The sequence below is a fragment of the Phocoena sinus genome, chromosome 3 (assembly GCF_008692025.1).
Source record: "Phocoena sinus isolate mPhoSin1 chromosome 3, mPhoSin1.pri, whole genome shotgun sequence".
NCBI classification, from domain to species: Eukaryota; Metazoa; Chordata; class Mammalia; order Artiodactyla; family Phocoenidae; genus Phocoena; species Phocoena sinus.
The window spans coordinates 162,311,259-162,338,411 of NC_045765.1; the positions used below are offsets into that span (position 1 = coordinate 162,311,259).

At 39.4% G+C, this 27,153-nt stretch overlaps 1 protein-coding gene across 13 annotated transcripts in view; it reads left to right on the plus strand.

Annotated features, from left to right (window-relative positions):
- Positions 1–27,153, plus strand: part of DNAH5 (dynein axonemal heavy chain 5) — a 262,069-nt gene that overhangs the window by 60,737 nt on the left and 174,179 nt on the right. For 12 of the 13 annotated variants that reach the window (XR_004349093.1, XR_004349091.1, XR_004349092.1 and 9 more), the window contains exons 5-17: positions 808–1,029; positions 2,852–2,989; positions 3,995–4,171; positions 5,116–5,229; positions 5,954–6,061; positions 8,453–8,575; positions 9,247–9,462; positions 12,333–12,440; positions 16,274–16,359; positions 17,202–17,523; positions 18,802–19,008; positions 24,341–24,512; positions 26,777–26,922. Coding sequence is in view for 10 of the 13 variants with exons in the window: in XM_032625870.1 (XP_032481761.1) it covers positions 808–1,029; positions 2,852–2,989; positions 3,995–4,171; positions 5,116–5,229; positions 5,954–6,061; positions 8,453–8,575; positions 9,247–9,462; positions 12,333–12,440; positions 16,274–16,359; positions 17,202–17,523; positions 18,802–19,008; positions 24,341–24,512; positions 26,777–26,922 (2,139 nt within the window). In the remaining 3 variants the exon portion in view is untranslated. The remainder of the gene's footprint in view (positions 1–807; positions 1,030–2,851; positions 2,990–3,994; positions 4,172–5,115; positions 5,230–5,953; positions 6,062–8,452; positions 8,576–9,246; positions 9,463–12,332; positions 12,441–16,273; positions 16,360–17,201; positions 17,524–18,801; positions 19,009–24,340; positions 24,513–26,776; positions 26,923–27,153) is intronic. The other variant, XM_032625867.1, reaches the window with a different exon arrangement.

A 27,153-nucleotide genomic window follows, 5' to 3' on the forward strand; every position in this document is an offset into this window, starting at 1 on the left:
CGGCATGTGAGATCTTCCTGGACCAGGGATCGAACCCATGTCCCCTGCGTTGGCAGGTGGATTCTTAACCACTGTGCCACCAGGGAAGTCCCCATGCTTTTATTTTGATGATTGCAATTTAGAAGAGTATAAAGCTTATGTCTTAACTAGGTGTCAAAATAATAATTTACTGGATCGAGAGACAATATACAAACAGACCATCTACCAAAAGACTTTGACCAACAGCCCACAGCAATCTGCCCAGGAAATCAACCTCCCTTACCTGCAATAAACAACACAGGTAGCCAGACCACTGTGTCAACCTGGTAGGAAGCCAGCTAGGAAATGAATTAATAACTCCTCTAACAATTGGTCAAAATGGCCAGGACTTGATTCATGACTGCCAGCCTCAATTTTTGTCTGTACTTTCAACATACTTCCTTGGGGCCAACCAGAGAAGGCCAAATGTGCACCCTTAACCAATCACATAGGATGCCCTGCTTCTAGTGAGCCCACCTTCAGCTTCCCCAGGCCAACAACCTCCCCTCAGGGCCCACCTGAGCCTCCCTTTTCTCCACTAGGAAGCTTTCCCACTCCTCTGCCTGCTTTTGAGTCTCTGCTGAATTGCAAGTGATGGTGGCCGACTCCCTTGCTATTGCAAGGAATGAATTCTTGCTCTGAATAAACAGCCTTTGCTTTTCTCATTTGGTTGGTCTTCATTTACTCCCATAGGCTATTTGGTTAATGAACACCATCAGAAATGACTCAGTAGCTAGGTTGCAGTTGAAGGTACTTTTTACCATAAAGATTTTCCCGATTGTTTTGCAGGAGGTGAGCTTCAACATGCTTGACGCTACAGATGGGGGTTTGCTCAGCAGTGTGAGACGTCTGCTGTCGGACATCTTCATTCCTGCTCTCAGGGCCACAAGCCACGGCTGGGGTGAGCTCGAGGGCCTTCCGGAAGCCTCCAGCCTTCAGCAGGAGTTCCTGGGCTCCCTGGAAGGCTTCGTGAGCGTCCTGGTCAGTGCACAGGAGAGTTTGAAGGAGAAGGTAAGAGCAAACATGTTATTCCTTCAAAACATATCTGATGGTGAACAAATCAATATGTAAGTGTGTAATACTTAGAGGGTCTTGATTCCACTACTTGCAAATCTTGAAAATATTTTGTGGGTGTTTTTGTTGCCCCCTGAAGTGGTGGCGGTGACTAGATTTAAATTCCTATAATTTGGAGTGATGAGTGCATTAGGGGTTCCACAGAAATGTTGGCCTCAATGGAGGGTTTTACTCTGTCATGTCAGATGTTGGACTGCAAAGAGAAGAGTATGAAGTGCTTCTGGTATTGCTCTGCAGCCTAGAAGGAAAGGAATTTGGAGCCAGAGTGTGGTGTATGGTGTGTGTGTGTGTGTGTGTGTGTGTGTGTGTGTGTGTGTGTGTGTGTGTGGTGTGTATGTGAGGGGGGTGGTTAGTGATAGGTGTGTGCTGGGGGAAGATGGGGGGGTGATGGTGGGTAGGGATGGGAGGAAGTTTTGAAGAGGAGGGAGAAGGAGAGACGAATTGACATATCTAGAGAGAGTGGGTTGTGTCCTGTAGTCCAGCCAGTGACCAAAAGGGCCTTTAAGAATCAGTTTGGCATTTGCGGGATTTAGCTTCAATAAAATTTGTGCCACCTACAGTAAACCTGTGTTAGTGATTACCTGGGGTAGACAGTGGTGGATAAAAACCATGATAGATGACAGCCCAGGGCAGGCATGAGTGGGAGATAGAGAAATGGATCCCATTAGACCAATGGCCATGTAACATTCACTGCTCTCCAGGGAATACTGAGACCTTTTGGGACCTATTGGGATATTGGCAGGGAGGGATGCTATAGGCCTTCTAAAGGATGTGGGATGGGGGAGTTGACTAAATGTTATCCAGACAGGGGCAGGATGATTCCAGCTAACATCTGAGTTCTATTTGCAGTTACCTATGATGCAGGCCATCCTAAATGCAAGTTGAACCAAATTAAATAGTTGTTCTACTGAAAAGAGTAGTGTTTTCATATGGTTCCACTTCATACTGTGGTAGAGGTTTTAAAAAATGTGGGATGGAACCTCATACAGGAGAGAGGCAGTGCCACTTCATGAAGCCTGGAAGCCTCCCCTGTAAAACCAAGGAGAGGTCCAGGAGGTGTGGCAGACGGAGGGTGCAGTGTCTGTCAGGAGTGAGGAGTGGGGGGCTGAGACCTGAATTGAGAGACTCACAGGGCCAGGTGCACTCTTACCAGAAGGAAAATGTCCTCATCAAATATTGAGGTGTTTTTGGGTTATGTGTGTTTAAAAATATCCTAGGTTTCTTTGTCAAGTCACAATCCAACACACCTCTTTTCCTACCCCACTCCACCTCTCCCTCCTGAAATGAATCTGTGTATTTGCCATTGAACTTGCTAACCATATGGAATTTTTTGCATAAGGACATGAACATCTTTTCCTCTGGTTAGTTTCCAAAAAGAATGTGATAGATTAGAAATTACCCCTCCCCCCCATCAATTTTTTTGAAGGCCCCCCACTTTCTTTGGTTTCATGAGTTGACTACTTAATTTCCAAGTTCCCTATCAATTCTCAAATTCTGTGATATTATGTCTCTCTCTCTATAGTTCACTGTTTGGTTTTTTTTTTTTTTTTTGACCCAAAATTTGACCTCAGAACCAATCACCTCTACTGGTGTGCTCAATGCAATACGTCTCACTGTGTTTTCAAGGACATTTCTCAGGGAGCAGATAGTTTAGACTAGAGAGAATCCCCTTAAGATCCTTCTGGATCAGTCAGAAATGTATGTGTGTCTGTGTGTTAAAATAGCATCATCTGATTATTTAACTTTCATTTTTAATTAGGTGAACCTTCAAAAGTGTGACATATTTGAACTGAAAACCCTGAAGGAACCTCTAGACTACTTGACTCTAGCTAATAACCCTGAGACTTTGGAAAAAATAGAAGGTTGTATGAAAGTATGGATCAAACAAACAGAGCAGGTAATTTTCAGAAACCAAACATCAGAAACTAGCTGTCTGAACACTGACTAGTTCAGATGCCACGTTACTGAACCAGCCAGTGGAAGAAGGTATGTCACATCCCATTCCCATTTGCCTAAGTATTTTACCACAAGTCACTAACAAGGTGACAGGTTCAATGCAATTTTAATTTATAGTCATTAGTTAAGAGATAGTAAGAATTCTAGGAGATGGAAGTAAATAACTTTATATACTTATATAACTAAATGACTGCACTTGGCCAATTTTTTTTCTGAAAGGTGTAAGTTACTTTGGAGAGAATCTCTCTGTAGAAGTACAAGAAGCTTTCTAATTCAGTGTGTCCTCCAAAACAAAGCTCAAGACTTAACCTTTAAAAAAAATATTTTCAGGGCTTCCCTGGTGGCGCAGTGGTTGAAAGTCTGCCTGCCGATGCAGGGGACACGGGTTTGTGCCCCGGTCTGGGAAGATCCCACATGCCATGGAGTGGCTGGGCCCGTGAGCCATGGCCGCTGAGCCTGCGCATCCGGAGCCTGTGCTCTGCAACGGGAGAGGCCACAACAGTGAGAGGCCCGCGTACCGCAAAATAAAAAAATAAATAAAAAAATATTTTCAGAAAAGTCCCAAGTGAAGCTGGTTGTTACATCAATAAGGAAGCATAATGGAAATTAACCAACTGGAGGCATGAAGGCTTTCCAAGGTTATTGTTCTCTGAGGTTCTAAGTGAATAGCCAAGGAAACTTTCTGAGGTCACGTCCTCTGAAAGTTCATGAAAGCTCTGTTAACAAATAGTTTTCAGTTAGAATGAGTCAACTAAAATTTTGTTGAAATTAAAAAAATGGATACATGTTAGGTTAGTAAAAGGCTGTCATTTGAAGCATGCAGATGAATAAAAATATGTCACGATTCAGATAGCAGAATTCACTTCTTTCCTTGTATTTTGCTTATGTATAACTTTTATATCTCCAGCCCTACTCACTGGTTCATGGGCCTTCTGTGCACTTGCAGGTCCTTGCTGGAAGCAATCAGCTACGGACGGAAGCGGATGACCTTGGGCCCCGAGCAGAGTTGGAGTACTGGAAAAAAAGACTGTCTAAATTTAACTACCTTCTGGATCAGTGGAAGAGCCCAGATGTGAAGACTGTGTTGGCAGTGCTTGCTGCTTCCAGGTCGAAACTTCTGAAGGTTGCTTTTTGCTTTATGAAGTGGGAATGAAAATTCTGTATGCATATGTCATGGAGGAATTAGGAACAGAAAAATGTCATTCTGCCTCTATGAAAACAACTTTAAGATTGGATTATATTGTCCTTTTATAATTTTGGATACTGTGGAAATAGCCTTTGAATGAAAGGTATTTGTTAGCTGGTGTACATGTATGTATATGTATTATTAGAGGGTACTGCAAGTCATTAAGATGTAACATAATAACATGATTATATGTATATTATGAATTCAAACCAACGAGGAGTAGTAATAATGAAACCTTACCTTATCTATTTTTTTTTTTTTTTAGCACTGGTATATTTGTTTTATATCTCTGTGTAACAAATTACCCCAACATTTAGCCACCTGAAACAACGAACATTATCTCATAGTCTGTGGGTCAGGGATTTGGGTGCAGCTTAGCTGGGAGCATCTGACTTGAGATCTATCCTGAGGTTGCAGTCAGGGTGTTGGCTCATCTGAAGGCCTGACTGGGATTTGCTTCCAAGTTGCTTATGTGATTGTTGTGGGATTCAGTTCCTTGCTGGCTGTTGGCTGGAGGCTCCCTTCAGTTCTTTACCATAGACAATATGGGAGTGAGGTGCAAAATGGATTCAGCAGTCTGTGGAGGAGAAAGGGTGTAGGTTTAAATGGAGGTGCTGCCCTCTTGAGGCTTTGTCCTAGTTATTGAATAGGTGTCATAAGAGAAGGCCTGGAAGAGATACCTTTGAAAATTTTGTCAAAAAATTTAAATTGCTCTTCAGTGTGGCAATGCCCCCCACCCCTCTGGATTCAGTTTTATGTGAGATGCATAGGGCAGACTGAAAGTCTGACCCATGGGACTTGTGATGACTTTTAGCAGCTGTTATAGTGGAATTTCCTCTATTAATAATTGCATTAAAATTTCTTTCCTGTACTGTGCTTAGACTTGGCGGGAGATGGATATTCGAATCACTGATGCAGCTAATGAAGCAAAGGACAATGTCAAATATCTGTACACACTTGAGAAATGCTGTGACCCCTTGTACAGTAGTGACCCTGTGAGTTAGAGATTTCTATCCCCTTGGTGTACTGATGACCCTTTCGCGCTAACTGAATCGAGTGTGGAGTTTTGGTTCGTGAATATTACAGTCTGTTGGAAAAGTCTTAGAAACTTCTTTTTATTCTTAAGAAAGTTATATATATATATATATATATATATATATATATATATACTTGTCTACTTCTGTGTCTCTCTCTATATATCTATATATATAATATTTATATCATATATCTGTCTATCTAGCATCTATTTATCCAGATAAGATGGACAGGACATGTGACGTTATATTTTAAAAACATTTATTGCATGTTCCATTTCGTATTAAATATTGCAGTTGACATCCTGGACTATACTCAGATAACTGTGGGAAGAGTTATTGGCTCATTCTTTTTCTTCTTCTTTTTTTTTTTAATTTTAACTTTAGGATGTGCCTGTTTTTATTTATTACAAAATTAACTGTTAACACAACTTCCTTGTCCATAACAGAAAGTTAGTGTTTCTTGCATTGAAACAAAATTTGATTAACTGTGTGTGACTAGATAATAAAAATAAGATTACCCCTAAATATATTCTATTTATGTAGAGTGATAGATAATATTTTAAAAATTTAAATAAAAATCTTTTACCTAAATTTTATTCTAATGAAGTAGAAAGGATTAGCCTATTGGAATTTTGCTGAGTTTGATATCTGTTTCCCTGAAAACTTTTGTGATGTTTTCCAGATGTCCATGATTGATGCTATTCCTGCACTTATAAATGCAATTAAAATGATCTATAGTGTCTCTCATTACTATAACACCTCTGAGAAGATCACGTCTCTGTTTGTAAAGGTAAGTGCATAGCATAGAGTCCATGGTCACTTAGATTTCTTTGCCAATGGTTATTATTATTTTTTTTTATAATTAGAAATTACCATGGGACTTCCCTGGTGGTCCAGTGGTTAAGAATCCGCCTTCCAATGCAGGGGATGCGGGTTTGGTCCCTGGTCAGGGAACTAAGATCCCACATGCTATGGAGCAACTAAGCCTGCACGCTCTAAAGCCCGCAGGCCACAACTAGAGAGCCCATGCGCCACAACTACCGAGCCTGCATGCCACAACTAGAGAGCAGCCTGCGCGCCACAACTAAGACCCAACACAGCCAAAAATAAATAAATAAATAAATATTTAAAAAAAACCCATAAATCTTTTTTTTTTAAAAAGAAATTACCACATTGGTGCAATCCAATATCTATGTACTCTACAATTAAAAGAAAAAGCTTAATCTCTCAATAGAGAGAGGAGGCTGATTCTAGCAAATCATAAGGCATTATTTCCCCAAATAATTAATATAATAAATATTGTATTATTTATATATGTATATATAAATTTATATTTTTTATATATAATAAAAATGAAAGAAAGATTCTTTTAGAATTTCTTTCCTTATTTTATTTAGCACATGATTTCTATCTATTGGGTAAATTTTAATTAAGAAAAACTATATTTAACTGGCTATCTTCAGTTTCGTATTTTATGTGCCACTGCTCCAAATTTATTTGATGCCACAGTTGTTTACTTGGTGTTATTAGAACAGTAATCATGGTAATAAGAGCCACTTGCAACGTTCCAGTAATCCATAAAGCAATTATAATGATTCTGCCCAAAACCATAACGATGTTTAAACCTTATGTCCTAACTCATAAGTGTTTATGGTGAGCATTGTTGCTTTTTCCCATTTTTGAACAGTCTCTAAGAAGTAAATGACTTTTTCATTACCAAGGCGAAAGTTTTAAATGTATTAAAATAGAGGCATTTTTGACTCGTCAGGACTGTGTTGTGAATACTAATGCAGTAAGAGGCATGATTCTTCCCAGGAATAGGGACATCCAGCCTTGAGAGCTTGATGGGAAACTTCCTTCTGCTCTCGTACTCAGGAAGAAAGGAGGGGAATCCATAAGACCCTTTTCCAACTTCTTCACACGTTAATGTTATGTTGGGGTCAGGAGGGGTATTCCCTGAGAAGAAGACTCAAAAGTCAACTTGTGTTATTACTCCAGGTTTCATGCATTTGCAAGGCTTATTTTGGAACATAATTGTGAAACCACCATTTCTCTCATTTTCAAAAACCTTTCATTATGAAAAATTTGTAGCAGGTACAAAAGGAAAGAGAATTGTATGTATATGTACGTGTCACCCAATCATCAGCTATCAACACATGGCCGATTTTGTTGCACCTAACCTTTGCACTGCAAATCCCAGGCATCATGTCATTCCATACCTACAGTATAGACCTCTAGTTTTCCTTTTAATTTATTAAAAAATCACCAAAAGAATTCTGAAGTCTTTTTTTTTTTTAAGTTTGGAGGGATAAATAAAATGTTGGCAGTTACACACATTATCTTTCCTCTTTCCTCTGTTGCCTTCTGCTTTTGACATTTCTGCTATAGATCATGGTGGCATGAAATGATCAGGGTGGACAATTCGTTTCAAGGCACTGGGAAACCATGAGTTAGATTTTAGAGCAGGCTGCCGAAGAAGGAGACAGGGTGGGGGAAGCTCTTGACAGCTTTTAGGTAGGGAAGTGAATCCCTTCTTGGTTGGTTAAGATGTTCATCCTGCATTAACACAGGGGTCTGAATTGGCAATTTTCTGTAGTGCTTCCAGCTCTGTGATTTTACAAATGACTTTGATAATAGATGTGTAGAACTTAAAAAGTTGAACAAATAGAAGCAGAGAGTAAAATGGTGGTTGCCAGGGTCTGGGGGAGTATGGAACATGGGGAGATGTTGGTTAAAGGCTACAAACTTTGAGTTATAAGGTGACTGAATTCTGGGATCTAATGTACAGCATGGTGACTACGGCTGATATTGTATTGTACACTTGAAAATTGCTAAGAGAGCAGATCTTAAGTTTTCTCAACACACACACACAATGGTAATTATTTGAAGTGTTGGATGTGTTAATACTCGATTTTGCTAATCATTTCATTATGTATACATATCAGGCCTCACATTGCACACCTTAAATATATACAATTTTTGTTCGTCAATTATACTTCAATAAAGCTGGAAAAAAAAGAGGGTTAGTGCTTGATCATAGTTGTGATGGAAAAACAATGAATCCAAAGATTTATTTACAGATTTTACACTCTGAGAGGTAGGAGAGCTAAGGACCCTTTAGCCCAATTTATGTTTGATGGCTGCTTAATGTCCTTGGCATCATTTTATTGGAAAATTCCAGGTGACCAATCAGATGATATCTGCATGTAAAGCCTACATTACCAACAATGGAACTGCTTCGATCTGGAGCCAACCACAGGATGTTGCTGTGGAAAAAATATTATCTGCAATTAAACTGAAGCAGGTAATGGTCAACTTGATAATATATTTAGAGTTTTTATTATTTTTACATTGTTTTTTGCCGATGCACCTTAAGTCATTTAGCAGTTATCATATTAGTGTTTGCTAAAAAGAATGGTAATCTTTTACTGTTAAGAAAACTTGAATGTTAATCAATCAGTCCCCCACATTTGTTCACTTACTTTACCCTTTTTGGGGGCCTGCTATGTGCCAACACCACACTAAGTACTAGAGATACAAAAATGAAGTAGTTTTCCTTAAGCTTCTTGTAGACGAACGGAGAGATACACAAAGAGTTAAGCTTCTACTAACAGTGGGACCCAGGGGGAAAGGCTGCATCTTTGAGTCACCTTATGAATAATTAGGAGTCTGAACTTCCCTGGTGGTCCAGTGGTTAAGACTCCACATTTCCAACGCAGGGTGCATGGGTTTGATCCCTGGTCAGGGAAGTTCCGTATGCCATGTGGCCAAAAAGAAAAAAAAAAAATATTACGAGTTTGCTAGGTTGGGGGATGGGAAAAGATGACATCCCAGGCTGATGAAGGAGTAGCTACAGAGGCATGAAACTGAAAGGTTTTGTAATTCCACCCTAAATTTGCTGTCGCTTTCACTTAAGAGAATAAGGTTGATATCTTTGTTGTGTTCCCTTTCTTGTATTTTGGTTTTTACTTTAAGGAATACCAGCACTGCTTTCACAAGACCAAACAAAAGCTTAAACAAGATCCAAATGAAAAACAATTTGAATTCAGTGAGATGTATATTTTTGGAAAATTTGAAACTTTCCACAGACGTCTTGCCAAGATAATGGACATCCTTACTACCTTCAAGACATATTCAGTCCTACAAGATTCTAAGATTGAAGGACTGGAAAACATGGTCACTAAATACCAGGTACTGTTTTCAAAACTAAATTTGCTACCCTTATCCATAATAAAACGTTAATGTGTTATGCAAATGACTGTATTCAGAAAGCTTTAAATAATCAGTCTCTAATGTAAAAGATAAGCTCATGGCCCTTAAACAATAAAGAAGTTAAATCTATTTGAGAATTGTGTAATGGTGCTAATATATTCTTTTCAGCTATGTGATTATGAGAATGACTTCCCTATAGCCTAAAATTAATCATCATTAGCAAAAGCGTTTTCATTAGTAGCACAAGAAAAATGTTTAAATATAACTTATTATTTCATTTATTCATGCAAGAACTATTTCATCAAGCATATACTGCGTGCCAGTCTCTCGTTGACCCTGAGTTCTGAGTGGTTGGCATCTGATTATATCTGCAGTTAAGCATTTATATGGACTCATGTTAAAAAAATAATAGGGATTGGATTTTATTTTAGCTCTACTATTTTTTTTTTTTTTGCGGTACGTGGGCCTCTCACTGTTATGGCCTCTCCCGTTGCGGAGCACAGGCTCTGGACGCGCAGGCCCAGCGGCCATGGCTCACGGGCCCAGCCGCTCTGCAGCATGTGGGATCTTCCCGGACCGGGGCACGAACCCGTGTCCCCTGCGTCGGCAGGCGGACTCTCAACCACTGCGCTCCCAGGGAAGCCATAGCTCTACTATTCTTAATTATTTTGACTTTTGACAGCTTTATGTTGTAAGGATATATGTGTAACTAATCTTAGTTTTTAAAGTGGGCACAGGGATCTAATGTTTCGAAGAGTTTTAAAAAACAATTTGCAAACACCATGTGCTTTGCATTTTTAATGTGGATATAGTCAGTTTTTTCTTGTTTGGGGACAGTGACACTAAACCTTAACTTTTTTTGTACTTGAATTTGAAAAGGATCATATAATTTACTGTCACTCATTGATTTTTCTACTCTAAAAGTTTAGGTCGATATAAGAAATCTTTTCATTTCCTGAGTATATCAGATTTGGGGAGAGAAAAAGAAAAAACCTTTTCTATATATATACAGAAAGTTCTGCCTCTGAATCATCACATGGTTATTTTCTCCTTGGCCTCTAGATCTTGATTTAAATGACCCTCTCAATTAAGTTTTCCTTGAGCTCTGTTTCACCTCAGTCACTCTATATTACTTATTTTTTTCACTGTCTGCCATTATCCTGTTCATTTATTTGTGACTTACATAGATTCCCACCCTCTCTCCCCAACCGAGGATGTAAATTCCCGAGGGCAGGGATGTTTCTTTGTTCTGTTCATTTCTGTATCTTCCAAGTTTGCTGGCATATAATAGGTGTGCAATAAATATCTGTCAAGTAAATGATTTAGTAGATTGAGTTTGATTAGTTGGTTTAAAGGTCATGATTAATCAGCTTATTTACTTAATACTCTTAAGTGACCATTAAATCCAATCACAAAGCAGAATTTTCTAAGGGCCACAAATCTTTTAAAATATAACTTTAAAATGTAGGAATGTAGCTTTTCCATACTTCTTTTACACATTTCCTATAACATGATGGGTAGCATTATAGCATTATATATACACAATTCCTGAATAGACCTAATTTTGTAGTTATACGGCATGAAAGAGTAGGTTGTTTTAACTTGTAAACTTGATTCAAGAAGTTATGCAGCTTACACACTCTTGTCTATTGAGACACTTGAGGTGACGTTTAAATGGAAATATCTTTGAAGAAGCGTTTGTGGAAGCTGGCCCAACATTCTTCATAAAGATTATAGGCCTGTATCAACAGTGTGGGTACCGAGTTTGAGAACGGCTTAGTACCCGGTTAAGAATGATCACAGAGCATTAGAGCTCATTATTCAGAGCAAACAGAACTTTGGATAATAGTATTTTCAAGAAGATGAGTTTCCTAATTTGCACTGTTATAGTCACAGACTGCAGCTTTGGAGGAAGCAATTAATTCTAGAGATTCTTTAAATAGTAGATTATGGTTTGATATTTTATTTAGGACGTTTGAGGCTTGGAGGATAGTTTTTCATCTGCAGATGTTATAACTGTGTTCTTCCTAAGTTGTTTGTATTCTGTTAAAGTCTTATTTATTTTCTGAGAAGACAAACTTTTCAATGAAAAATATTTTAGTAAATTCTACTTTGGGCTTGCCTGCTTCCTTCCTCCCTCCCTCCCTCCTTCCCTCCCTCCCTCCCTTCCTTTCTTTCGGCTGCGTCAGGTCTTAGTTGCAGCACGTGGGATCTTCGTTGAGGCATGCGGGATCTTCCCTTGCTCTTCCCTTGAGGCGCACGGGCTTCTCTCTAGTTGTTGTGTGTGGGTTTTCTCTTTCTCTAGTTGTGGCGTGCAGGCTCCAGGGTGCATGGGCTCTGTAGTTGCGGCATGCAAGCTCTCTAGCTGAGGCACGTGAGCTCAGTAGTTGTGGCATGAGGGCTTAGTTGCGTTGCGGCATGTGGGATCTTGGTTCCCCACCAGGGATTGAACGTGCGTCCGCTGCATTGCAAGGTGGATTCTTTACCACTGGGCCACTAGGGAAGTTCCCTGGGCTTCTTTTTCTTTTTCATTACTTCCGATGTAATTTGTAAGAAATTTTTAGACAGAACTTCTTTCCTACTTTTCAGGTGAGGTTTTTATTTGATATTTTCCTTCAGAAATACATAAAGTCTCATGAAAATGCTTTCAAAATTATATATTTGAATGCATTCGGCAATATTATACTACCTGTAATATACATGAAGCAATGAGAATAATTAAAGAAATAAGGCTCCTCTTAAGTTGATTTTTGGGGAATGATTGCACAGGTTCTATATTTAAAGGTCATATTTACCTAATTAATGCAAGAATATTGAAATATTGTCTTATTTCTTTCATAACATTTCAGGGTATTGTCGCTACCATAAAAGAAAAGGAATATAATTTCTTAGACCAGCGGAAAATGGATTTTGAGCAGGATTATGAAGAGTTTTGCAAGCAGACTAATGACCTTCACGTAGGTTGGATAATGAAACTCCTGTTGACAGTCTGGTGTTTATTTTTTCCGTTCTGTGTAATGCTGGTTATCATTACCCATTCAGAAGGGAGAGGCATCTTCATCATGGAGGTGACCGATAGCAAGCTTGGCCTGCATTTTGTGATTTCAGATTAATGACTGAAGGCTCTTTTTCATGGATTAAAGGGTCATAAATATAGCTTTGGGTAATGATCTGTGATCACAGACTTCTGCATGTGTTCCATCTTAGATCTTAGAAAATTAACTTTTATCTTCCATTGAAACAGCATTATTAGAATATAGAAATTTGTTTCTGTTTGTTTGTTACTTTAGCAATGATTGTGACCAGCGGTAGCTTAAGCAAATAAATGATCAGCAATGCCTGGCAGATCTCAAAGGCAGGGTTACAGCTGGCCTTGAAACAGTGGTACCAGGACCGGCTCAGCACCTGGACCCCTCTTGGTCTCGAAGCCCCATTCTTTCTTCCTTCTCTTGTCCCTCCTCCCACCCCTGGACCAGCCCACAGGAGCAGCGTATGGCCGTCAGCGGCTTCTGAGAACATATCACGGAACCAGCCTCATCTCCAAGTTCCTAAGGAAAAGCTTGGGTTAGCCAATTCTAATGTGGTGCCTTGTCCTGGACCTGTTAACTGTGGGGTCATATGGTAAAAGCAGAGGGGATGAGGTCCACTTGCGTGGTTGGGAGTGTTTATTATCAGCTGAGGAGAACCAGGGAGGGTAAGATTGGGAGACAACCTAACAGGTGTCCACTATAATCAACATGCAGACTTCTTTCCATCCCAGTGAGATCTAAAGTGTGCACCTTTCTGATTATTAAAGGAAAAGGATCATTCTGTTTCTTCTTTTCCAGAATTTTTGGTTTGAAATAAATTTATATACTTCAAGGGAAAAAGAGCTCCAAAGCATTTCTGGAGGGATGAGTGCAGTGTAGGACTCATAATAAAACTAGCTAATTCTATGTGTCAGGTCTGTTCTAAGCACTTTATAGATGTTAATTCATTTAATATTCACAATAGTCTGATAAAGTGGGTGCTCTTATTACCCTCTTTTTGGAGAGGAGGAGACCGATTCACAATGAGGTTAAGTGATTTGCCCAAAGTCACAGAGATGACAAGTGGCAGGCAGTCTGGCTCTAGGATTCAAGTTTTAAACCATTATGCTGTAAGACACATTTCAGGTGATGGGAAGATAGAGTGCCGGTAGTAATTTAAGCACTGATCTCTTTGGGGGGCTGATTCAGATGTAAGGAGTGTGGATCTTGATCTCTTGTTGATGGGCGGTGGCAGATCCTGAGTCGGTGCTCCACGGTCAGTGTTTATTTGTCAAATCTTCATTTGTGTGTCCTAGCAGTTTCTGATCACATGGTACTTCAGTAGTTTGTATGTGGGATATAGGTAGATGGTGAACACCTTGAGGGCAGGAATTGTGTTCATTCCTATTTATGTCTCCAAGGCCTAGGGGATAGGACCTTATGCTACTGGAGAGCAAAGAATGTTTGCTGAATTAGTGTATGAGTTGCGAAATAATAAGGAGTAGACTGCTAAGTGAAATAAGTCAAGCAGAGAAAGACAAATACTGTGTCATATCACATATATGGAATCCAAAAAAATACAACAAATTAGTGAATATAACAAAAGAGAAGCAGACTCAGAGAAATAGAGAACAAATCAGTGGTTACCAGTGGGGAGAGGGAAGAGGGGAGGGGTAATATAGGGGTAGGGGATTAAGAGGTATAAACTATTAGGTATAAAATAAGCTACAAGGATATATTATTCAACATGGGGAATATAGCCAATATTTTATAATAACTATAAATGGAGTATAACCTTAAAAAATCACATCCCAGTCCCACATATATCAGGGGCATCAGATCTGAAAAAAAGCACAGGTTTTACTTTAAATGGAACATAAACGAAATGACCCAATAAAATGTTTGTTTTAAGAAAAAAATGGAAAAGAAAGATAATTACTGATAAGGTAACAAAAAAATAGGAACTAGATTTATTGCAATTAAACATGCATTTACTGTACATTATTTATGTATTAGACTTCTATGCTGTAGCTTATGGATACAGAAATAAATCAAGTTGATTTGCCCTCAGAAATCACATCAGACATGTGATATGATTGAAATATAAGTATATGATTGAAATATAATGTTATAGAACAGAGTAATGAATATATTATTAAAAAAGGGCAAAGAGCGGCTAAAATGGCTAATTATAAAAGTATAATATTCTGATATTGTACTGGGAAGTAAGGATCCAAAGATAAGTTGACATATTCCAAAGAAGTTCTAAAGAAACTTATACGGAGAACAGACCTGCAAAACATTACATAGACTCTGAGAACTGCTACAACCCATAAGGTAGGGTGTGAACCTAGGAGAAAAACAGTTCCGTACTGTTGCTTGACTGGGATTAGGAAAGGCTCCACAGAGGAGGCCATGCTTGGTGTGAGAACATGATTGATGTTTTCCAAGTAAATGGAGCGGAAACGAGAGTAATGGGAAGAGCGTTTCAAGACTGTGCCACATTTTATCATACTGAGAATATAATTTTATAAATGTTTTAAAGTCTGGTTTTTAAGCACTAGTTATAGATACTAATTCCTATTCTTCTTGAATTTTTTTTTTAATTCAACACTTTTATTCATCTTGTCTTCCATCTCAAAAATGGTCCACTTCTCTCCTCGGTTTGCTGACCAGTTTTCCTCTGACTTCTTTTTCCCTTTCTCCATCCACTTTCTCTTAACTAACCTTTTTACACTCTCTCCTTTAAATAATTCACGCACTGTCATGAATTCAGCCTTTGTTTCTGTAAAACTGGGGGGTATATACTGACCTTCCCATGACTCTGGATGTAGTGAGCGGGGGTGATGAGTCTTGGAGACGGAATGGAGAAAACCAGTAACTGTGGCATCTCCAAGATGTGAGACTGGAGGGTGTGTGTGTGTGTGTGTGTGGGAGCGCGAGATATACTGTCCATGAGTGATTTGGATCAGGGTTGTGTCCAGGGATCTGCTGTCAAGGGCATCAGGACCTGGGATCCTTTCCAGATTTCGGGCTCATGCTTATACTAATATCAAAGAGATGCAGCGTGTTAGGCGGGCCATTGGAAGTCTAGAAGGATATTGTCTCCAGTGGGCAAAGTGAGGCACTGTTTAGTAAAGGACCAGCGTTTGAGGTGGCAAGCCGCCTTAGGAAAAACTGAGTAGGGCCTGAGAGCCCAGAGCTAAGAGGACTAGAAGATTCCACACCAGACTCCAAAAGCCTGAAAGAATGGACCTAAGGCTCAGAGAGAAGAGACTAAATTGAGGTCTTAGGTGTTCGTGAAGAGCTCAGTGTAGGCCTTTGTGAAGCCATAAGTTAGAAAAGCAAGGAAAACCAGGTCCAAGCGTTAGGGCTCGGTAAAGATTTACTGTGTCTCAAGTTCTGTATAGTTTATACTCGGATATTTTTATGTCGTGAAAAAATTTGAGTGTTTATTTAGATAGGCTAACTGTACAGTTCTTCAGTGCAAGAAGATTTCTTGATCCTAAGATGTGATGTTTGTGGAAGAAATATCTGGTCCAGTATCCCTGGGGCCTGCCATGGCACCAAACCCTATGACTGCTCTGGCCTTCACGTCCCTCTTTGTTCTGGCTTCTGGACATTTATCTTTCTTTAAGCTTAGATGAGTATTATCTTTTCTGTTATACTTTGTCCTATGTTGTATGTGTTTGCAGAGATGGGGAGCTCTTTTATCTTGTTGCTAAGTAGAATTTTTTGCAATGCTAATTCACTGTTCATAATCAGACTTTATTCTGTTTTAGAATGAGTTGCAGAAGTTCATGGATGTTACGTTTGAAAAGATTAAAAACACAAATCAAGCTCTAAGTATGTTAAAGAAATTTGAAAGGTAAAAATTTGAAAGACTTTTCTAAGTTCTATTTTCTAAATTGGGATAATATGAACATGGTTTAGCTTACATTATTATTGCTATTATTATTTCATATTCTAGTGGGAAGGAAACCCTCTCTTGACAATCTGAGTAACAAGGCCACAGTTTTAAAGTTCTTCAGAGGATTAAGAATTTGTTTTATTTCCTCTCAGCTTTGAAGTACCTTGTGACTGCCTATCATAATATCACTTAATGTTTAAGTAATTTTTTTTTTTGCAGTACGCGGGCCTGTCACTGTTGTGGCCTCTCCTGTTGCGGAGCACAGGCTCTGGATGCGCAGGCTCAGCGGCCATGGCTCACGGGCCCAGCCGCTCGGCGGCATGTGGGATCTTCCCGGACCAGGGCACGAACCCGTGTCCCCTGCATCGGCAGGCGGACTCTCAACCACTGCGCCACCAGGGAAGCCCAGTGTTTAAGTAATTTGAAGAAACTCTTACCAAAAGTTTTGACTAGGTTTTAAGGATTGATACTATTTAAAAAAAAAACCCAAAAAACACTCTAGGGAATTCCCTGGTGGTCCAGTGGTTAGGACTTTGCACTCTCATTGCCAAGGTCCCGGGTTCACTCCCTGGTTGGGGAACTAAGATCCCATAAGCCAAAAAAAAAAAAAAGAAACAAACCAAAAAGCTATAACCTCTCTATTGTGATATGATTGACTGATTCCATTTTGATTTTTTAATATGCTAACACAAATATTTCATTCTCTTCCATCAGCATATGTTTTTACAATAAGTCTTAATAAATAAGATTTCTCAATATCATCCCATTAATTCAAGCCTTTCACTTTAAAAAAAAATCAGATTGGATATACCTAATCTTGGAATTGATGACAAATACCGGCATATCCTTGAAAACTATGGGGCTGACATTGATATGATCTCGAAGCTGTATACGAAGCAGAAAGACGATCCTCCTTTGGCTCGAGACCAGCCTCCCATTGCTGGGAAGATTCTGTGGGCCCGACAGCTCTTCCACCGGATTCAGCAACCAATGCAGCTTTTCCAGCAGCACCTGTCTGTGCTCCAGACGGCAGAAGCCAAGCCTGTGATTCGCAGTTACAACAGGGTGGCCAAGGTCCTCCTGGCGTTTGAGGTTCTCTACCACAGGGCATGGCTTCAGCAAGTGAGTCTCTGCATGTATGCTCTTCAAAGATGACTCCATAAGAATTTATAAACTGCTAGCATTGGGCAGTTTTATTCCCATAGAAAGTTGAGTTTGTGGGTATTTTATAAGACAGGGTTGGTTGACTCTAAGTAATCAGTCAAAGAGTGTAATATGTCCCTGAAGAAAAACAATAATTAATTTTGGAAAAAAGATCGTAAGCCAGGTAACAGAAACTCATTTTAAAAAAAATAAATTAGTTATTTACTTATTGGCTGCGTTGGGTCTTCATTGCTGCACGTGGGCTTTCTATGGTTGCGGTGAGCCGGGGCCTACTCTTCGACTTGGTGCGCGGGCTTCTCATTGCGGTGGCTTCTCTTATTGCGGAGCACAGGCTCTAGGCGCGTGGGCTTCAGTAGTTGTGGCTCGTGGGCTCTAGAGCGCAGGCTCAGTAGTTGTGGCACACGGGCTTAGTTGCTCGGCGGCATGTGGGATCTTCCCGGACCTCGGCTCAAACCCGTGTCCCCTGCATTGGCAGGCGGATTCTTAAGCACTGCGCCACCAGGGAAACCCCAGAAACTCATTTTTATTTAATTTATAAACTCCTAAGGAAGAAGATCCTGTTTATGGGATCCTGTACCTGGTTGATTAGGATTTCTCTTTCTTTTACTTTCTCCATTGTGTCCGTGAACACTAGTATGCCTGTTAAACAAAGTTTTAAATTTTATTTGGCCGTACTAGGTTAATCAAATTATATTTCATACCCTACCAACACTTGTATTTCTTTGTAGATTGACAGGAAGTATTTTGGAGGATAAAATTCAGCCTAACAAGACCTCTAAAATGGTATCTCATTTTCCTAGTTCAAATTTTGGTGTCTGAATCAACAACAGAGATGTCTCTGTAGTGTTTTACCTTGCTTTTCTAGATAACTGAAGACTGAGCTTGGTAGGTTTCATGAAACTTTTATTAGGAAAAATAACTGAGTAGGCATGAAGGTATCAGAGAGTGAAGTGGCTTTTGAGAAGTCACCTTTATTGCAGTATCCACTTATCAGGTGTGAGAGATTCATGACCCAAGCATTTTGTTGAATTGACTATACATCACCACCAAGAACTTGAAAACTCTTTGCTGAGAGTGAAGTTAGGAGAAGAGTGAGAGACCCCATTGTCTTTAGTTTGAGAAGCTCAAATCCATGGAAGAAGATGTAATGACCTTCATTCCCAGAAATGGCCAAGCTAGATACCCTGTGTCTGCATTGAACTCTCTACTAGTAACAATGTTGATCTCTTCTCACAGACTGAAGAAATTCATGTAGGACTTGAGACTTCTTTATTGGTGAAGGCTCCCGGCACAGGGGAATTGTTTGTAAACTTTGATCCTCAGATATTAACCTTATTTAGAGAAACAGAGTGCATGTCACAGATGGGTCTGGAAGTTTCACCATTTGCAGCTTCCCTTTTCCGGAAACGAGACATATACAAAAAGAACTTCAGTAACATGAAGGTATAGTACTTTTATTTTTTTTTCCCTTCTTGGCTAGCCCCAGTGTGCATTAAAAAAAACTCTGGTGGTGTGTCACTGTTGAGAAGCAGAAAGTGTCCAGGACGACTGTAGTGGAGTGACTGAGGCTAGAATGTAGAGTTGGCGAGGGCCAGGTCATCATAGAGCTTGTAAACCAAGGTTACATGTTTGAGTGCACCAGGAAGCCATTAGAGGAATCTGAGCAGGAGAAAAAGGCATGATGTCTTTTACAATAAAAATCATTCTTTCTGCTGGGTGAGGAATAGATTCTAAGGGGACAAAAAGGGTCAGTGTGAGGCTAGTTTGAGAGCTGTTGCACCGGTTCAGGATGGAGATGATGGCAGCTTGAACTAGGATGCAGCAGAGTAGTAGATCAGTGAACTAGAGAATGATGTCAACAGGCAGGTTATGAGAGAACTCAAGGATGATCCCTTTGTTTTTGGTGTGAGCAACTCAATGGAATTATTCAGTCGTTACATTGGTTGTATTCTGCACACATGTTCAGTAACATGCAGTGGCCCCAAATGGAAGTTCCACTCGTGGAGATGGCAAAGACTGGAACTAGCTTGTTTTGGGGGGCAGAAAGGAATCAATAGCTCCCATCTTAAGTATAAGATGAGTTTTAGAGATCCAAGTAGAGGTGTTATCCAAGCAGATAGATATGTAAGTCTGGAGTTGAGTGAAGTCAAAGTTGAAGGCGTATTTTTGAGAGTTATTAGAATACAGTTGCTATTTAAAGTCATTGTCCTGTATGAGATTTCCAAGGAGGAGAATATAAAGAAGAGTAGAGGGCCTACATTAAACCCTGAGTTGTTCCAATATTAACAGGTCTGATAGAAGAGGACAAATATGCTGGTAAAATTAAGGATTGGCCTTTGAGGCAGGTGGAAACCAAGTGTCAAGGAAGCCAAGGGTAAGAAAAACCTCATGATGGAGGGAATGGTCACCAGTGACAAATGCTGCCCAGAGGATGCTCAAGATGAGGTCAGAGGTGCTGCCACAACATTTGACAACATGGAAACCATTGTTACAACTTTATAGTGGCCAATATCATAGGACAAGCCCTATAAGGCCACACATTTGCATAATGCTTTACATTTCAAACCGTTTTCATATTCATTATTCCATTTAGTATTTTCTACAGCCATGTTAGGTAATTGGAATAGAGTACTATTACATTATTTTAGAGATGACAAAACCGTGGCTTAGAGAAATTAAATGACGTAGCCAAGGTCTCATAGCTAGTAAGTTGCAGAGGTAGGACAAGAACCCAAACTTGTAGTCTACTGTTTTCCCACTCTTTCATGTTATATTAAAAAGTTAATATTGGCAATGGACAGACATTCCTCAAATGTAAGCTCATCAGATACTAGTCAGAATGTTGGAATTCCCTTTTAGATTTTTCTTGGATGTTAGAAAAATAACTAAGTCAATCTACATATTTGTAAAGAAACAGTTAGTTTTACTATATATAAAATAGGTAAACAACAGGGACCCACTCTAGAGCACAGGGAATTATACTCAATATTTTGTAATAACCTATAATGGAAAAGAATCTGAAAAAGAATATATATATATATATGTGTATGTGTATAACTGAATCACTTTGCTGTACATTTGAAACTAATACAACATTGTAAATTAAATATACTTCAATAAAAAATAAATAAAAAAGGAAAAAGAAAGTAGTTTTATTAAGAAACACTGTTTAATCAAGACAGTATGGTACTGGCACAAAAACAGAAAGATAGATCAGTGGAACAGGATAGAAAGCCCAGAGATAAACCCACGCACATATGGACACCTTATCTTTGATAAAGGAGGCAGGAATGTACAGTGGAGAAAGGACAGCCTCTTCAATAAATGGTGCTGGGAAAACTGGACAGGTACATGTAAAAGTATGAGATTAGATCACTCCCTAACACCATACACAAAAATAAGCTCAAAATGGATTAAAGACCTAAATGTAAGGCCAGAAACTATCAAACTCTTAGAAGAAAACATAGGAAGAACACTCTATGACATAAATCACAGCAAGATCCTTTCTGACCCACCTCCTAGAGTAATGGAAATAAAAACAAAAATAAACAAATGGGACCTAATGAAACTTCAAAGCTTTTGCACAGCAAAGGAAACCATAACCAAGACCAAAAGACAACCCTCAGAATGGGAGAAAACATTTGCAAATGAAGCAACTGACAAAGGATTAATCTCCAAAATTTACAAGCAGCTCATGCAGCTCAATAACAAAAATACAAACAACCCCATCCAAAAATGGGCAGAAGACCTAAATAGACATTTCTCCAAAGAAGATATACAGAATGCCAACAAACACATGAAAGAATGCTCAACATCATTAATCATTAGAGAAATGCAAATCAAAACTACAATGAGATATCATCTCACACCAGTCAGAATGGCCATCATCAAAAAATCAAGAAACAATAAATGCTGGAGAGGGTGTGGAGAAAAGGGGACACTCTTGCACTGCTGGTGGGAATGTGAATTGGTTCAGCCACTGTGGAGAACAGTATGGAGGTTCCTTAAAAAACTACAAATAGAATTACCATATGACCCAGCAATCCCACTACTTGGCATATACCCTGAGAAAACCAAAATTCAAAGAGAGTCATGTACCAAAATGTTCATTGCAGCTCTATTTACAATAGCCAGGACATGGAAACAACCTAAGCGCCCATCATCGGATGAATGGATAAAGAAGATGTGGCACATATACACAATGGAATATTACTCAGCCTTAAAAAGAAATGAAATTGAGCTATTTGTAATGAGATGGATAGACCTAGAATCTGTCATACAGAGTGAAGTAAGTCAGAAAGAAAAAGACAAATACCGTATGCTAACACATATATATGGAATTTAAGGGAAAAAAATGTCATGAAGGACCTAGGGGTAAGATAGGAATAAAGACGCAGACCTACTGGAGAACGGACTTAAGGATATGGGGAGGGGGAAGGGTGAGTTTTGACAGGGCGAGAGAGAGTCATGGACATATACACACTAACAAACGTAGTAAGGTAGATAGCGGGGGGGAAGCAGCCGCAAGGCACAGGGATATTAGCTCGGTGCTTTGTGACAGCCTGGAAGGGTGGGATGGGGAGAGTGGGAGGGAGGGAGACGCAAGAGGGAAGACATATGGGAACATATGTATATGTATAGCTGATTCACTTTGTTGTAAATCAGAAACTAACACACCATTGTAAAGCAATTATACCCCAATAAAGATGTTTAAAAAAAAAAAAAAAAAAAAAAAAAAAAAAAAAAAAAGAAACACTGTTGATCAGAATATAAAATTACTAATGATAATTTTGTCCACAGAATTGCTGTTTCAGTTATCTGTTGCATGTAGCAAACAATCCCAAAATATAGTGGCTTAAAGCAACCATTTCATTATACCTCATGAATCTGTGAATAAAGAATTTAAGCAAGGCTTGGCTAGGTGATCCTTCTGTTCCATGTGGCATTGACTAAGATTACTTAGTTCAGTTGGCAGATGTTTGATCTGGAAGGTCCAAGAAGGACTCATTCTCTGGTTCTTTGGCGGGAATGGCTGGAAGTTTCGCTTAGTTGGGGCTAAGGACTGGAGAATCAATGTGAGCATTCCGGGATGGAGGCCTCAGGGTAGTAGAATTTCTTATAATGTAATTCAGGTTTCCAACGGTGGGTGTTACGGTAAGCAGGGAGGAAGCCACATGGACTTTTGGACAGCCTCAGATGTCTCATAGCATCACTTCTGTTGTCTTCTGTTGGGCTTCATAAGCCCACCCAGATTCAAGGAGAGGGGACATAGACCCCACCCCATTAAGGGAGGACGGTCAAAGAATGTTTTAAAACCACCACAGCTGTAAACGACAATTCTAGCAAGTGAATTATCATCTGGGTGACATTTATTGTATCTTGAGGTTGAAAGCGTTAAAGGTTCCCACTCACTGCAAGTACCTGGTAAGAGCAGATCTAGTGACATGTTTTGGGGACTATCTCAGGTGTTGCTGAGTCATTGTGCTGCATATTTAACAGTTTTCAGGCTTCTACAGACATGCTGAAGTAGCTGAGAGTTTGTTTTCTTCATCTATTCCTTGGAAGGCAGTTCAAACTAGAAAGAGATGAGCCAGCATAGACTAATAGTTAAGAATACAGATTCTGAAGTCAATCTGGATTGAAAGCATTATCTTTGGGCCAACTACTTTACCCTTCTAAGCCTCAGTTTTTCATTTATAAAATGGGTGAATAATACCTCCTAGATTAAAGGATTAAGGTAGGAAGTAAAAGGCCTGCTGGAGGCTGATTTAAGAATTGCTTCCCAAATAGAATAAGTGATGAACATTGAAAAAAAGGTAAGCAGTGGATAAACGGTTCAGGAGATATATAAGTAGCTGCTAATAGAACCATCAACTTTAGGTGTTTCATGGAAATTGAAAGGACATTACAGAAATTGTGGAAAAGTATTAAATGAAGAAAAGATTACGTAGTCCAATGGGAAATGTTGAGTTTAACACAATTCACAAAGACTGTTGGGCTTCTTACTTCCTTCTTGCAATTTTCTCAGAATCATTACTATTAATTGTGACTGTCAAAGAAGGGAGACATTGTGTACAGTGTTTTCCAAACTTATCCACCCAGGGACCATTTTTCTTACAGAATCTCTTGTGGCTTGCATTTCAGCGTAAACACCTTGGGAAACAGTGACCTAATGACAAAGTAGTACCCACACACACATTACAAAGATGAGCTTAAAAACAATTGTATTTAAGAAGTACATTAAAGTTGCTTTCTTATAATTAATTATTATTAATATTAACATTGCCATAAAAGGTAGGCTGGAAGTACTATCAGTCTTATTTAAATATGGTAACATGTGAACAAAATACTGACACAGTTTAACATTATACAGCAGGTAAATTTCAATGGATGACCATGAGTTTCTGATCACAAATGCTTGTTCTAATAACAGCTAGTTAGTTAATCAGAGAAATATTGATTGATCATCTTCTATGTGCCAGGCACTGTTTCAGGCACATTGAACAAAGCAGACAACATTCTTGTCCTTTAACTTGCTCTTAAGTTCTTTTTCTCTCCTCCTCAGTCGTATTTATTACATTAGGAATTTGTATCTATGGAGAGATTTCTTGCCTGTTCTATTCTTATTATGTTTTGGCTGTTTTACTTGCCAGGCTGCTATTGGAGCCCTGCAACTGGATCCTAAATAAAAGTAATCATTTTGGATAAAAATGAGCTATTAATAGATATTCAAAGTGAGATATTATTTGGTTACTTCACCCCTATTTCCCTGCAGATGATGCTGGCTGAATATCAGAGAGTGAAGTCAAAAATGCCTCCCATTATAGAGCAACTGATGGTCCCTCATTTGGCAAAGGTGGATGAAGCTCTGCAGCCTGGCCTGGCTGCACTGACCTGGACATCACTGAACATTAAGATGTACTTGAAAGATGCTTTTGCAAAGATCAGTAAGTCTGTTTAAATGGTTATTATTTTTCAATTCAAAAGGCTGAGTTTTTAAGGTCTATTGTATAATTTCTTATAGATGTTGTGATATAAATAATGAAACAAGGAGTGATATTCTTAAGCTGTTCTCTAAGGAATTTTTACCAAGTATATGAAGTCATTAATTTCCTGGAAACTATATATATTCAGTATTTAATTTTATCCCCCGAGGCTAACTACATTTTAAAATTATACTTACTGTTGGCCATTAGACTTTAAAGGAACTTGAGTCATTCAGCTTTTTATATTAATAGGTTGGTGTATTCTGAGACCCCGATTTGAAAGATGTGATTTGGACACAGCAGACTGCTGAACAGCAGGATATATGGGAAAAGTTTAAGTAAACATTTTTTCCTAATGAGGGATATAATATACTTTAAAATATATGTAACGTGGTGTATTCCATTAAATACAGTTTCCCAGAATGTGTACAAGTATGCTGCAAAGAAGTCTAGGCTCAGATAAGTCTGGGAAATCCAGGTTAATCAAAGTCAGGCAGATTTCTCTTCTGGAGGACTTTTCAGAGCCCTTGATATGCCAATATTTAGTGGTCTCCAAAAGTGGGCTCCTGTAGGTGGCATTTCCCAGAATTCCTTGGCTGCTTACCAGGAAAGCACGTTAACACCTTGTAGACCCTCTGGTGGACAGTGGAACACAGGTTGGAACATGGTGATAGAGGGATTGTTCTAGGAAGACTTAGAAATCACCATTCTCCTCTCCTACACAGTGTCCTCACCTGCTCTCCATGCCCTAATTCTCCCCATGTTTTATACCCCAGAGTACGTCCCACTCCCAAGAAGCCCACTCAGACTATTCTACCACACAGGACCACTTTTTCCTGTGACTTCTGTTTCACATTGGGACTAAAGAATCTGTATTTTGGTTTCTTCTAATGGTTCTATCTTTCTCCCCATGCTGACTGCAAAGGGCTTGAAAATCAGGCTCTTTCTTATGCTTTTGTATTACTCTGAGTTGGGTTTGTACTAGACACCCAGACACATATGGATTCATCATTGCAATAGTTTTATATAGTTAATCTCTTAACATTTCTTTTTCTCCGTAACCCCTTTCCTACCCTTTGATCCCATCACCTCATTTCTGGGTCACTCCTTCCTGAGCCTCCCTTCTACATACCCCTCGTGATAACTTATTCTCTCTCTCTTTCTCTCGTATTTGTGGCTGCTGAAATAGTACCTAGTCTATTTATAGCCTAATTTTTAAAGAGATTGTCTTATTAGTATGTTTTCACTGTACCTTCCAAGTAACTTAGAGCTCAGAAGTGTCCACCTATTTACTTTCCCACGTGCACTATACTCAAGAATATTTATAGGTACTGGGTTGGGTGGGGTAGAGGAGTGAGGAATTTATGGTTGAACCCTCTTACCCTCTTTGTTTTGCTTTGTAGATTTGGGGACTAGATTCAAAGATAAATTGTGAAGGGGTTTTTGGATATGCATGAGATGTGTTTTAGGCTCATTACAATTTGAGGGTTGAATAATATAAAATGCATGAACCATAGCATTATAAGAATGGAGAAGATCCTCTGAGATGGAGGAATGCTCAGGGTTCGATGCCGGCACAGGAGGAGGGGGCCATGCGAATATGGGCAGATTCACAGAAAGCCTCCTGGGGGAGATGCGTTTGAGCTGACTTCAAGTTTGAGTCAGAGTAAGGCAGGCTGAGAAAGCTGGGAAACTGGTTTAAAAAAGAACAGTGTGTTGGGACTTCCCTGGTGGCGCAGTGGTTGAGAGTCCATCTGCCAATGCAGGGGACACGGGATCAAGCCCTGCTCCAGGAAGATCCCACATGCTGTGGAGCAACTAAGCCCATGAGCCACAACTACCGAGCCTGCGCTCTAGAGCCTGCGAGCCACAACTACTAACCCCACGTGCCGCAACTGCTGAAGCTCACGCGCCTAGAGCCCGTGCTCCACAACAAGAGAAGCCACCGCAATGAGAAGCCTGTGTACCACAACAAAGAGTAGCCCCCGCTCACCGCAACTAGAGAAAGCCCGCACGCAGCAACGAAGACCCAACACAGCCAAAAATAAGTAAATAAGTAAAATTAAAAAAAAAAAAATAAAGAAAGAACAGTGTGAGAAAACCAAGTATGAAACAGCTCTATGGAGCAACTTTAATCCTGATTTTGCTACTGAAATTTAATCATGTTTTTTTTTTTTTTTTTTTTTTTAAACAAAATGCTTAATCTCTTTTATTTTTTTCCAAAGAGGCCCTGGAGTTGCTGATTGACAGGGTCAATGATTTGATCGAGTTCCGCATCGATGCCATCCTGGAAGAAATGAGTAGCACGCCTCTTTGTCAACTCCCCAGGGAGGAGCCACTTACCTGTGAAGAGTTTCTCCAAATGACAAAGGTTATTAGAAGACTGATGTTTTTATTTAAATTTTGTTTTGTGATTCATTTTTCTATAAAGGGCATTTTTGGGAGCATAAATTAAATTTGTTTTCTCTATGAATGACTGGTCTGTGATAGATGTGATTCAAAAGAGGAGCCTTCAGACAATAATTTGAAAATGAAGAGGAATGTACCTGAGGGGTCACGTAGACATGAAGAACAAATCATCTCTTTTCAGATCAGTAGGAGG